Source organism: Myotis davidii, unplaced genomic scaffold (assembly GCF_000327345.1).
Source record: "Myotis davidii unplaced genomic scaffold, ASM32734v1 scaffold244, whole genome shotgun sequence".
In the NCBI taxonomy this organism is placed as follows: domain Eukaryota; kingdom Metazoa; phylum Chordata; class Mammalia; order Chiroptera; family Vespertilionidae; genus Myotis; species Myotis davidii.
This window is the reverse complement of record NW_006294993.1, coordinates 120,771-133,566: the sequence shown is the minus strand read 5'-3', so window position 1 is coordinate 133,566 and position 12,796 is coordinate 120,771. Positions and strand designations below refer to the sequence as shown.

Here is a 12,796-nt window from a genome sequence, read left to right as displayed (position 1 = left end):
CTAACTGGCTCTGCCTCTGCCCCACCACAATGGCTTTGTCTGGAAGGAGGTCCAGAAGGTCTCCAGAAGTTCTCCTGGTCTAATTAGCATATTACTCTTTTATTAGTATAGATGTTATTCCAATAAATTTAATAAAAATTGTCTGCAAATTATGCTTACACTGGAAGTGAACCACTTATCAATTTTATTTTAATCATCACTATTGGTGTTCCTGTAGGTGTAAAATTTGGCTTCCACACTGTCAGCATTTCTTGGGGGCCAGACTTCAGAGACTTCATAGATAGTTCTGAGGTCTTGGGCCTTGCTCTGAAGTCACTGGCTGCCCAAGTTATCGAGGTGGTGAATTTTTCTATATCGTCTTGGTCTTTTTCTGAATCATTTTTATTCAGTTCCTCACTTGTTTATTTATTTATTTTTTTCTAAATGAAAACAGAAAAAATGATTAGACTCATAGACTCTTAAATTTAAAAATTTCACATTTTAGCGTACTAGATGTTTCCTGCATGGTTTGTCTCCTCAGTCATCGTCCACAGGACTCTGAGAAGCTGTAGGAATATGCAGGTGCAGACTCTAGGCCTCTAGCATAGTAGCAGGTGCATATTTGGCATTCAGTGATTGCATGTGAAATTTACTGCAACCACATTTTAGCGTACTAGATGTTTCCTGCATGGTTTGTCTCCTCAGTCATCGTCCACAGGACTCTGAGAAGCTGTAGGAATATGCAGGTGCAGACTCTAGGCCCGGCTTTCTCTCCAACGTTGTGGAAAGGGACTGTACATCACGGGGCAGAGCCCTCCACTCCCCTACGCCACCTGGACAGAGCCCGGGGAGTGACCTCCCGGGGTATCCACGTTGGGCAGTTCCTCATTTGGTCTGTGATCATGGCCACATATTGTTGGCTTTATAGCTTTCGTAGGTTTTCTTGAAGGGGTAGGAATTTTGGGGAAGGCTCCTTTCCTTGAACTTAAAGACATCTTTTCACCCCCATGGATGTCTTTAGTACCTGGAAGGACAACAGAGTGATCGTAGAAGGACATTGATTTGTGGGGAAATTGCTGGGATAAAGGGAAAAAAGTCTTCATGAGAAAAAGTATGGGTTGAGGATGGAATCTGCCAGGCAAGACCAGGGAGTCTTGGGGATATGCCACTAAAGAAGAGGAGGAGGAGAGGTTTGGGTGTGGCCCTTTCATCCTGGACACTGGACCTGGGTTAACGGCTTCTTCCTCTTTTACCTTCTTTTGATGACTGGGGCTGGTTGTTACATAACTGTGCTAGGAGTTTGTGGTTTCCTGGTCATCTTCACCGTGTCAAAATGTCCTATGGCCTTACCCCAGGCCTCCTGAACATATGCTTTTCTCTAGGACAATGAGGGGCCACAAACCCTAGGCCAGTGATGGCGAACCTATGACACGCGTGTCAGAGGTGACACGTGAACTCATATTTTTGGTTGATTTTTTTTGTTAAATGGCATTTAAATATATAAAATAAATATCAAAAATATAAGTCTTTGTTTTACTATGGTTGCAAATATCAAAAAATTTCTATATGTGACACGGCACCAGAGTTAAGTTAGGATTTTTTGAAAATGCTGACACGCTGAGTTCAAAAGGTTCGCCATCACTGTCCTAGGCCAATGGTTCTCAACCTTCTGGCCCTTTAAATACAGTTCCTCATGTTGTGACCCAACCATAAAATGATTTTCGTTGCTACTTCATAACTGTAATGTTGCTAATGCTATGAATTGTAATGTAAATATCTGATATGCAGGATGGTCTTAGGTGACCTCTGTGAAAGGGTTGTTCGACCGCCAAAGGGGCCGCGACCCACAGGTTGAGAACCGCTGCCCTAGGCTTTAATTAATCAGGAAGCCTCTCCACCAGTTAATGGTAGCTCTGGGAGAGAAACTTAGACATCATACAGCACCACCCTGACACTTCCATGGGGAGGGTGGGGCGGCCGAGATGCTTTGGTAGAGAAAGGGGGCATTGCTTTGGCACTCCTAGGCCTTCTCAAACTTACTGACCCCATGTTCAGTTCTGATGGGTCACATGGTAGGGAGATGATGCTTCCTCCAAACGTTTCCCTAGGCCACCCATTTCAGTGGTTCATTGTTCGTTCTCATCCTTCACCACTAGCTAGTTTTCATAAGATTTACCTAACATCTTTTCAAGGTAATGTGACTGTCTCTCTGGAGATGTGATTCACCCTGCTTCCCTAGTACAGGTCGCTCTTATGCACCTTGAAACCATTCACTTCTTGGCTACTGCCAGAGAACTGTCCCATCTCGACCCCTTTCCCACGGTCCCCGTGGCTCTCCCCAGCTTTCTGCTTTAAGGCTGGAATCACTGCCTTTGGCTGTCTTTAACGAATAGAGTTGCTCAACTGGTTATCTTAGCTTTGTTTAAAATCTTGGGGGTGATCATAGTAGGTATAGTATCTAGATTTGGGGCTTAACAGTATAAGGTGAATGAGGCAGGAATTTAAATTCCCAAAGTTGGGCTTCCTGTTTGTATGTTGCAAACCACATCCCCACCAGCTCCACCTCCGCAGGGAACTCGGGTAGTCAGACCCTTGGTCGGAGGATTGCAGACCCAGGTTCTGAGGACAGGAGGTCCAGGCCCGGTCAAAGTATGGATCAGAGGCAGGGCTACAGGACCCTACAGAATCCATCTCAGCCCCTGCCATCAGGCTTTGGAATTGCTGGGCTTGGTACCGGATGTGAGGTACACCGACTTCCTGCAGAGGACTCAGGGCAGTGAGGCCTTGTTCTGAGGAGTCCGGCCTTGGGTCAACATAGGGAGGATCCCAGGACCTGCCAGGGCTCAAGGTGAGGAACATGAGGGAGGGTGGGACCCTGGACCCTAGAACAGAATCATCCCACCCAGGGCGGGATGACGACAACAGGCAATTTCTGCATCTGGGTCTCAGAGACTTGGGGGCTTTGGTATAGGGAGCAGGACCTCAGATACTCAGAGAACCGGCCCAAGTTCTGCCAGAGTCAACATTAGGATGTAACAACCCTGAATCATGTAACAGAGGGGACGCCACAGAAGCCCACCCTTGCTGTCAGCCCTGGGAATCCCCAGGGCGGGATGACCACATGTAGTGTTTCCTGACTTCCACAAAGGGGTCTGAGAGATCCTGGGAATGTGGTATCAGGAAAAGGGCCTCTGGTTCACAGAGGGGAGGGCCCAGGTCCTGTTGGAGTCAACCGCCGAGTCAGCGGGCTGCCCAGGCTGGAGGCTAATGACTTTGCCGCACCCGCCTCGGCTCCCCGCCCTCCCCTCCCCGCCTGGTGTTCGGTTGAGCCTTTGGTCGTTTTGGACTTTACGGACCCTGGCTCTTTATATATATAGACTAGAGGCCCGGTGCACAAAAATTTGTGCACTGTGGGGGGGAGGGGGTGGTTGGGGAGCTCTCCCCATCAGGCACAGAGCAGGGCTGATCAGGGGGTTGGGGCGCCTTCCCCTGTCCCGAACAGAGCAGGGCAGATAGGGAGGTTGTGGCCCTGCCCCCTGTCACACGCCGAGCCGCAGGGCGACCAGGAGGTTTGGGCGCTGCCCCCTGTCATGCTTATCCCGGTGCCAGGCGGCCTCGTGGCTCTGCCGATCCCGGTGCTGGGCGGCATATTACCCTTTTGCTATATAGGATAGAGGCCTGGTGCATGGGGGGGGGCCAGCTGGTTTGCCCTGAAGGGTGTCCTGGATCAGGGTGGGGGTCCCCACTGGGGTGCCTGGCCAGTCTGGGTGAGGGGCTGAGGGCTGTTTTCAGGTTGGTGGGTGACTGAAGCTCCCAAATGCTCCTTTTTTTCTTTTTTTATTCTGGGCCAGCTTTAGCTCTGGTTCTAGCTCGAGGCTTCTGCTGCCGAAAGCAGGTATCTGGTTTGTTTTGGTTCTATAATCGAAACACTGTATCAACTCCAGCTCTGAGATCCCTGCGGGCTGAAAGCAGGTTTCTGGGGTTTTGTTTAGCTTCTATATTTGTAACAATGTTTCAAACTGCAGGCTCAGAGGCCGGCAAGGCAGGCGGGGAACGTTGGTTTCCTCTGTCACTGAAGCAAGCAAGCCTCATGTTAACTTCAAGTTGCCTGGCTGCCGGCCGCCATCTTGGCCGGCAGTTAATTTGCATATCGCCCTGATTAGCCATTGGGAAGGGTAGCGGACGTATGCTAATTACCATGTTTCTCTTTTATTAGATAGGATAGTTTTCAACTCCTTTGGGTAAATAGCAGGGAGAGTGACTGCTGGGTCACACGAGTCTGTTCAGTTTGGTTAGAGACCACCCAGCTGTCTTCCCAAGTGGCCGCGCCCCTGCCTTCCCCCCAGCAGTGAAGGGGAGCTCCCGCTGCCCCGCGTCCTCGCCGGCACTTGGTGGTGTCCGTGTCTGGGTGTTGGCCATTCTGATAGGTGGCAAGTGGAATCTCATTGTTTAATTTCCATTTCCCTGATGATGTAGGATGTGGAGCATTTTCTCATTTGCTTTTTTACTGTGTATGTCATCTTTGGTGAGGTTCTAGCAAGGTGTTTGCCCATTCCTTACCCAGTTGTCCATATTCTTATCGTTGAGTATTGGTTTTTTGTGTTCTGGATAACAGCCGTGTATCTTATGTGTCTTGGGCACATTTTCTCTCCTGTCTGTGGCTGCTCTTCTCAATCCCTTGGCCCTCTCTGCTGCTTACTGGCTCTGTGGTGTTCAGAAAGCCACTTAAACCCTGTGAGCCTGCGTGTCCTACTGCACTGAGGGGGCAAGAAAAAGAACACTTTTGGAAACTTAAATATGATAAAATCAATGTGAAGAGCTTGGCACAGGACTTTACCTTCATCATTGTTGCTATTTGGTCATGAAGGCTTCAGGGCTTATTCTCAATTCCTCTTTAAGAGGCAAGAGTAAACCTCGTATTCCGTTCTGGGAGTGGAATTGACATGGAACACTCTCACCTCTGCTGTTGGCACTGCCAACACCATTACTACCTCCAACTCCACCTTTACCTCCACCTCTAACACCAAATCACCTCCACCTCCATCACTGCCTCTATTACGACCTCCACCTCATCACCACCTCCACTTCCATCACCACCTCCACCTCATCACCACCTCCACTTTCATCACCACCTGCACGTCCACCTCCACCTCCATCACCACGTCTACCTCCACCTCCACCTTCATTTCCACCTCCACCTCCACCTTCCATCCATCACTACTTCCACCTCTGCCTCCGCCTCCACTACTATCTACATCACCACCTCCACCTCCACCTCCATCACCAGGTCCACCTCCACCTCCACCTCCACCTCCACCACCACCTCCACCTCTACCTCCACCTCCACCTCCATCACCACTTCCACCTCCACCTCCACCTCCATCACCACCTACCTCTCTACCTCCACCTCCACCTCCATCACCACTTCCACCTCCACCTCCATCACCACTTCCACCTCCACCTCCATCACCACCTTCACCTCCACCTTCACCTCCACTTCTATCACCATCCCCACCTCCATTACCACCTCCACCTCCATTACCACCTCCACCTCCATCACCACCTCTCCTCCATCACTACTTCCACTTCCGCCTCCGCCTCCACTACCACCTCTGCCCCCACTGCCATCGCCGCCTCCTCCGCTACCTCCATCACCATGACCTCCACCACCACTGTCACAACTATAACTGCATTCAACTAATATTTCTGGAACACCCGCAGTTACCCCAGCCCTATTCCAGTAGCTTGGATCCAATCAGATCTCATCAGCACCCCTCCCATCACAGTCACCGTTTCCTGTCTTGGTGGCTGGGAAACAATGTGGTCGGGAGGCCAGAGAATCCTGACAGCTGCAGGCACTGGATTCCTCCGCGAAGGGTCTCAGGGAGACTCCAAGGGACAAGACAAGGCTCTTTTGCTCACAATCCCCCCTTCACTCCACGCAGCGTCAGGTGTGCTCTGCTCCCCCCACACCTGCTTTTCCCAGGCAGACCTGTTGTAGGTGTGGAGCCCTCTGTGTGCCAGGAGGACTTGAAGCTTATGACACTGTTTGCCCCGGGCTCAGTGCCCAGGAGCCTGCGTTTTCACAAGGGTCTCAGGGTGGGTGCCCTCCTGGTGGCTTTGCTCCCAGGTCTAGCCAGTGGCCAAATGAAGCTGTCCTTTCCCCTCCCTGTGCCCCTGCAGACACACCAAGATGAAGACAGCTACCAACATTTACATCTTTAACCTGGCCCTGGCAGACACCTTGGTGCTGCTGACACTGCCCTTCCAGGGCACAGACGTGCTCCTGGGCTTCTGGCCATTTGGGAATGCCCTGTGCAAGATTGTCATTGCCATCGACTATTACAACATGTTCACCAGCACCTTCACGCTGACCGCCATGAGCGTGGACCGTTATGTAGCCATCTGCCACCCCATCCGTGCCCTCGATGTCCGGACGTCCAGCAAGGCCCAGGCTGTCAATGTGGCCATCTGGGCCCTGGCCTCTGTCGTCGGCATCCCGGTGGCCATCATGGGCTCAGCACAGGTCGAGGATGAAGGTCAGTCAGTGGTCCCTCCTCCCCAGGGCCATGCTCCCTGGCTCCACCTGACCCTGCTTCTCTCTCCACAGAGATCGAGTGTCTGGTGGAGATCCCTGCCCCGCAGGACTACTGGGGCCCCCTGTTTGCTGTCTGCATCTTCCTCTTCTCCTTCATCATCCCCGTGCTCATCATCTCCATCTGCTACAGCCTCATGATCCAGCGGCTGCGTGGTGTCCGCCTGCTCTCAGGCTCCCGAGAGAAGGACCGGAACCTGCGGCGCATCACGCGGCTGGTGCTGGTGGTGGTGGCAGTGTTTGTGGGCTGCTGGACACCTGTCCAGGTCTTCGTGCTGGTCCAAGGACTGGGAGTTCAGCCGGGCAGTGAGACGGCGGTAGCCATCCTACGTTTCTGCACAGCCCTCGGCTACGTCAACAGCTGCCTCAACCCCATCCTCTACGCCTTCCTAGATGAGAACTTCAAGGCCTGCTTCCGCAAGTTCTGCTGCACATCTGCACTGCGCCGGGAGGGGCCGGGGTCTGACCGTGTGCGCAGCATGGCCAAGGATGTGGCCCTTGCCCGCAAGACCTCAGAGATGGTGCCGAGGCCTGCATGACTAGGCGTGGACCTGCCCATGGTGCCCGTCAGCCCGCAGAGCCCGTCAACACCCAACACGGAGCTCACCCAGGTCACTGCTCTCTAGGCTGATGCACAACCTGACCCCTGAGTCTCACCAGACTCTGGGAGCTTCTCTGTGACCCCAAGGGCCTGATGACATCATGGGACCCATTGCTTAGGGCTGCCCCGTGGCCCCAGTCACACTAATCTGGGGGTGTGTGTGAACTCACCAATGAGTGAGCCTGGCCAGACCTCATGGACACACCCACGATTCATGGGACTCCAGGCCTCCCCGCTACTGCACCCGCGGGCCCCGGGTGGGCACATCTGGAGGCGGAACACATCTGGTGTGCAACCCGAGGGCCTGTGATGTGTGTGGGCTGCGTGAGGGCAGTGGGACTGGCCCAGAGCTGGGAGCTGCTGACGTGGACTTACCCGAGTGCCACTGGTGCCGCCTGCGAGTCCCCCACATCCACGTCCCTCCAGCCCTCAAGGAGCCTTTCCCTTCAGACGCTCAGTGAACTCATGCGCTGCAGCTGCGGGGCCACGTGTGCAGAGCTGGCTTGGGCTGCAGGGCGGGCAGGGCCACCGCAGGCTGCTCTGTCCGTCATTCGTGAAGTGGCCCTGTGTACCTGGTCTTGACTGCTTGATGCTGAGGGCCCCTGCCTGGGGCCCCTGTGCCCTCCTGGGGCTCTCTCCCTCACAGTCTCTCCTTTTCTTGAAATCAGATGTCCCCAGCTGTGCTGCTGGCAGGACCCTGTGCCCTCCTTGGGTCTGGGTGGCCTTGAAAGAGTGGCAGTTAGGATGGGTTTTGCTCTGCACTGGCAGTGACTGACCTATTGCCTCATTTCCAAGCCTCCGGTGTCTATGGGGAGGCCTGAACTTTTGGTGCCAAACCAGAGGGTAGTTTCACCTTGGGAGCTGGTGAGAGGTGGGGCTTGGCAGGGCCTGCTTGAGTGATGCTGTGAGAACCGTCTGGGCTGTGGGGCACCGGTAGGGGTGTCTCCCTAGTGTGGTCACCAGAGAAGCCCCCACCTGCCCCAGCCTGAAGATGGAAGCTGGAGCTTGGTGACTTTGCAAATAGCCCTGCAACATTGAAAAGATGATTTTGCCTCCACCTGTGAGCTGAGCTGCAGCCCTGGGCCCGGTGACTTAAGCCCCTGGGAAGCAAGGACCTGCGACTGGCTGCGGCACCCTGGCCCTTGAGGCTGAGCGCTTTCTTGCTGAGACAGAGACTCATGAACTTGTGCCTGTGCCCCCTGTGCCCGTGTACTTACACATGTGCCAAGTGAGCCCTGCCTGCGACCCGCCCGAGCCTCTCCTGCCCCTCCCTCTAGGCCCACTCCTCCTGGTGGCGTTTCTGACTCCTGCAGGGTGGGCTGTTGGGGTAACTTCTCTGGGATTAGCATGTGTGGTCCTCCCACTGGCTTTGAGCTCCTCACCAGTCCTCCCCGCCCCCCCTGCCCCGCTCCAATGTTGGGAAGGGGTGCGACTAGTTCATGTGTTGGGGCTGTTACCTTTTATTCAGGACAAATAGTTTCTCCATGAACAACAGCCTGCTTCTCTCTCTCTCCTGCAGTGGGAGGTTCCCTGGGGATCCAGTGTGTGGGGTGGGCTCCTCCCACATGGGTATGGCTTCTCAGCACCCCAGCCCTGCTCTCCTTCCTGGAGCAGCTCTGAGGGGTGTGAGGGTGACCATGGGCTGAAGTGCTTGGTCAAGGCCAGCGGGCCAAGGTGCAGTTTTACACGTTTCAATGACCGGCACTCTGCTCTTAAAATAAACATTTAGCATCAAGGGAAAGTGTGGGAGGAACAGGCAGTTAGGCAAAGGGCACTTGAGTGGTGTGTCCACAGGCTGTGTGTCCAGGGCGACTCCACAGAGACTCCACTGACCAGCAGGGAGCACTGGGCCAGGCAGGCGTGAGGGGTGGGCAGTGCCAGGGGATCTCCAAAGTGGGCCATCCCCCCCAGCTATCCAGGGCTGAGCCCTGTCTGCACTCCTGGCCCTACCTCCAACCCTGATCCCCCAGGCTCCACCCACCCCTACCTCCCCCCACATTCAATCGACAGCTCTCCCACCTTCAATCCTTGTCCCACCCCCTTCCCCATTATAGTTCTGATCTCCCCACATTCACCTCCATCTCAAGCCCCACCCCCTAGCCCCCCAAACCGCCTGTCTCCAGGCTGCAGCCCCAGCCCCTGGTCTGGTCTCTGGGCTCCTCTAAGTGCCCCTTTCTCAGTTGAGCCCAAAGGTTGACCCTCCCCTTCGGGGCTGTGGGGGTGGCCCAGCCTTGGGAAAGGGAGCTGTGGACCCACCCACTTGGAGCTTGCCCGTCAGGGCTGCTGTGGCTCTGGTATGCCTTGCCAAGGGGTGAGCCGGGTGTTGCTGACTGGGGTCTGGGCAATGGCTGTGGTATTTGGGGACCAGAAGGGGAGGGCCGGCTTCTCCCAGGGACCAGGAGCCCAGAGCATGGGCACCGTCCCTGTCCGTGCCTATGCCCATCTCAGGGAGTCACTGTGGAGGTGGGAGACCAGCATCTGTAGGGAGATGGCATTCTCCTTCCGGGCCAGCAACGCCCTGGGGTAGGAATCTGGAGAGGGTTTACCTGCCCCTGCATCAGGGCTGGCCCGAGGCTCCCAGGTCCTGGGTCTCCCTGCTGTTGGGTATGGGGGGGGCGGGGTCCATGTGCCTTGGCTGTGTCTGACCACCTGGTCCCCGTCCTGGGGGATGTGCTCTCCTGTGGAGCTAGGGCAGGTCCTGAGTGACAGAGGGAGAGGCTGGTGGGCACCGCTCTGCTGTGGCTAGAGGGCAGCTGGGGGGGGTGGGGGGCGGGGGGGAGTCACACCCGGGACCCCTCCCCCGCACTCCTGCTTCACTGCCTCTGCCTGTTCACTCCCCATCTGTGCTCACACTACCTCTGTCCTTCACCTCACAACTGCTCTCTTGGCGTCTTGGGGTCTCGGGGCCTCCCCTCCAGGACCTGGGGGGCACAGGATGTGAGAATCACGCTGTTGCCTCAGGTGTGACTGTGGCGCAAGAGGGAGAGGGCAGAGAGTGGGTGTCAGTGGCGGTTAAAAAAGTGTCCACAGCCCGCAGGTGGGCCAGCCTTAGTGATGAGCTTCCAGTGGAGAGAATGGGGCTCCTCCTGGCCCTCTTCATTGCTGGCCCTGGGGAACCTTGCCGTTGTGCCGCCCAAGCAGCCCTGGGAGGGCATCTGGACTGGAGCCTCCGGAAGCTGCTCTCAGGTTCCGGACCCAAAGGCACCCAGGCAGGCGCCCCTGGGAGGCACTGCTGTGCCAGGCAGCGCCGTAAAGCGTCTCAGTCTTCGGTTTCACAGGCCTAACAGTTAGGGTGCGCCCGACTGGAGTCTGTTAGTGCACAAGCAATGCCCAACCAGCGATGTCCAGGCCTCACCGACAAACACTGCAAGCCCGGGAATTCAGTCACTGTCGAAGCCTTCAGTGACTTGCCTCGTTTTGCTCGACCCACCGCGTAGAGCGAGCTCCCGGAGGCTGCACACAGCAGTGTCCTGCCGCAGGAGGGACCGTGTTGTCTCCGGCTGAGAGAGGGCGTGGGCCTGAGCTCTTCGGGACTCAGACATGCCAGGACCATGTGACCCAGGAAGCTGAAGGACAAGTTGGGTGAGGAGTCAATCCTGCACCCCAGGGGCCACCTCAGAGGATGGCAAATAGTGGGTCCTGAGTACCAGCTGGACGGACTGCGGGGACCGTGGCATGAGGACCACAGGCACCTGTGCACCTGGGGGAGCAGGGTCACTGGGAGGTGCTGGGCGACGCAGAACAGTCAGGCTGTGCCCGTGTGGAGCAGCTGGGAGCACAGCGCCAGGCCACCGCGTGGTCCTCAGGGACTGCCCCCTTCCACCTGGGAGACGCTCTGAGCAGCCTGGAGGCCGTGTCCCCACCTGACCTGGTGCTGCCGAGGCCCCAGGCCACACCTGGGAGGAGAGGGTCAGATGCCAGCCTGGCCAAATGGCCGATGCCCCGTCTGGACTGTGGGGCCCAAAGGGCCACAGGCTGCTGCTGGGAGGGCTCCCAGGTGCGTGGCCACGGCAGGAGGGCTCGGGTGCCAGAGCCACAGTGGGAGCGGAGGGAGCATGGGCACGTGAGAGTGTGTTTTGTGGCCTCAATTTGAAGTGCATGATGGTTGCTGATGGAGGGAGGCATGCTCAGCCTGGGACCTCACCCTGGACCCTGCTGCGCCCCGGCCTCCGCAGGGGAGCTGCCCCGGCCCCGCCCCGGCCCTGTGCCCGCGGACTCCCTGCCGGTCTGTGTGACGCAGCCTGGTGCTGTCCCACGGTGCGGCAGGCCCGGGCTGAGCAGGGTCTCCCCTCTGTCCAGGGCTCATGAGATGGGGTGCTCTTGCTGCCACCTCGCAGCTGCTGGGCGAGGGTGGGGTGGGCTCTGCTCCGAGTCCTGCTGGTGGCTCTGTCTGAGGGACTGAGACAGAGAAGTGAGTGATGACCAGGGTCCAGGAACCCACTTTTCCCGGCCCCTTTCATCACGCGTCCGGTGAGACACGTCTCTGTCCTCCCTGCCTCAGCCTCCTGGCCGGGGTCTGGGACCCCCTGTGGGCTGAGAGGCTGGCACACAGTGGAAGCAGTTTTCTGCAGGAGAGGAAGACCTGGCAGAAGCAAGTTTCAGTCTTGGGGTTACCATAGCGATGCAGGCCTCCCACATAGATGTGGGCGTGGTGTCCGTGCCTGTGCCGGTGTGTGTGGAACCACAGGGCATCGCAGGGCTGGCACTGACACAGGTCAGAGCTCCACTGCCGTGCCTGGGACCTCAGTCTCCATCAAGGTCCAAAATGCGGTCTGCACAGGGTGTGGGTGGGCCTTGGCCTGGCCTCCTGGTGGGTCCTGCAGCGTCTGTGGGGACAGTCCCGAGTCCTGGGCCCGTGGCCACCATTGCTTTTGGTGCCTGGGAAGGACAGAGGTTTGAACCTAGACTGGCACCCCCACCCACCCAATTTTGGCCTCAGTGTGTCATCAAGCCGTGACATCAGCCGGTAACAGAGAGATGGGCCTGCAGCCTGGGGCGCCGCCTGCACTGTGAGCTCCTCTGTACGAATGTGGAGTCAGCAGTGCTGGCACCGTGTGACAGGTCAGGGGTCAGGTGCCAGGTGGGGCCAGGCCACCTTGGGAACGGAGTCCGGTCAGTGTGGGAGACCCTGGTCAGCAGGGGCTGTGGCACCAGGAGGTGGCCACTGGCTGGAAGTGAGCCTATATTGCGCAGGCAGGGCCTCCGGGCCCTCTTCCAGGAGGCCCTGTGGATCAGTTCTGTCCAGCTGGAGCAGCTCTTGCCCCAGGGGGAGAGATAGCAGGGTCCCCTCCTGCCTCCCGCCTCCTGCCTCCGCCGCACGGTTCTGCACAACACAGCCCAAGCCTGACTCCCAGTGGCCAGTTCTGAGCACTGCAGCAGGGAGGCCGGAGAGTTGGCCTAGCAGGTGACTGGGGGGCCAGGCCTAGCGCCGCTTCCTGAAGAATAACCTGGAAACACCCAAAAGAGCTGTAGGTCGTGGCTTGTGGACTTGCTGGTCTGTGGGCTCTGAGGGCTCTGGATTTGATGTTTGTAACTCTGGAGGCTTGTCTGTGATGGGCCTGCCCCAATGGGAGTCAGGGCAAGGTGGCCTCTGGGGTGAGTAGGGGGGCGGGGAGGTGAGG

The 12,796-nt window shown here is 56.9% G+C and overlaps 1 protein-coding gene across 2 annotated transcripts in view; it reads left to right on the top strand.

Annotated features, from left to right (window-relative positions):
- OPRL1 (opiate receptor-like 1) overlaps positions 1-9,653 on the top strand; it is a 13,178-nt gene extending 3,525 nt beyond the window's left edge. For both annotated transcript variants that reach the window (XM_006769496.2, XM_015567678.1), the window contains 2 exons: positions 6,163-6,518; positions 6,590-9,653. In XM_006769496.2, coding sequence (XP_006769559.2) covers positions 6,163-6,518; positions 6,590-7,113 — 880 coding nt within the window. In that variant the 3' untranslated portion in view covers positions 7,114-9,653. The remainder of the gene's footprint in view (positions 1-6,162; positions 6,519-6,589) is intronic.
- Positions 9,654-12,796: the final 3,143 nt, after the last annotated feature.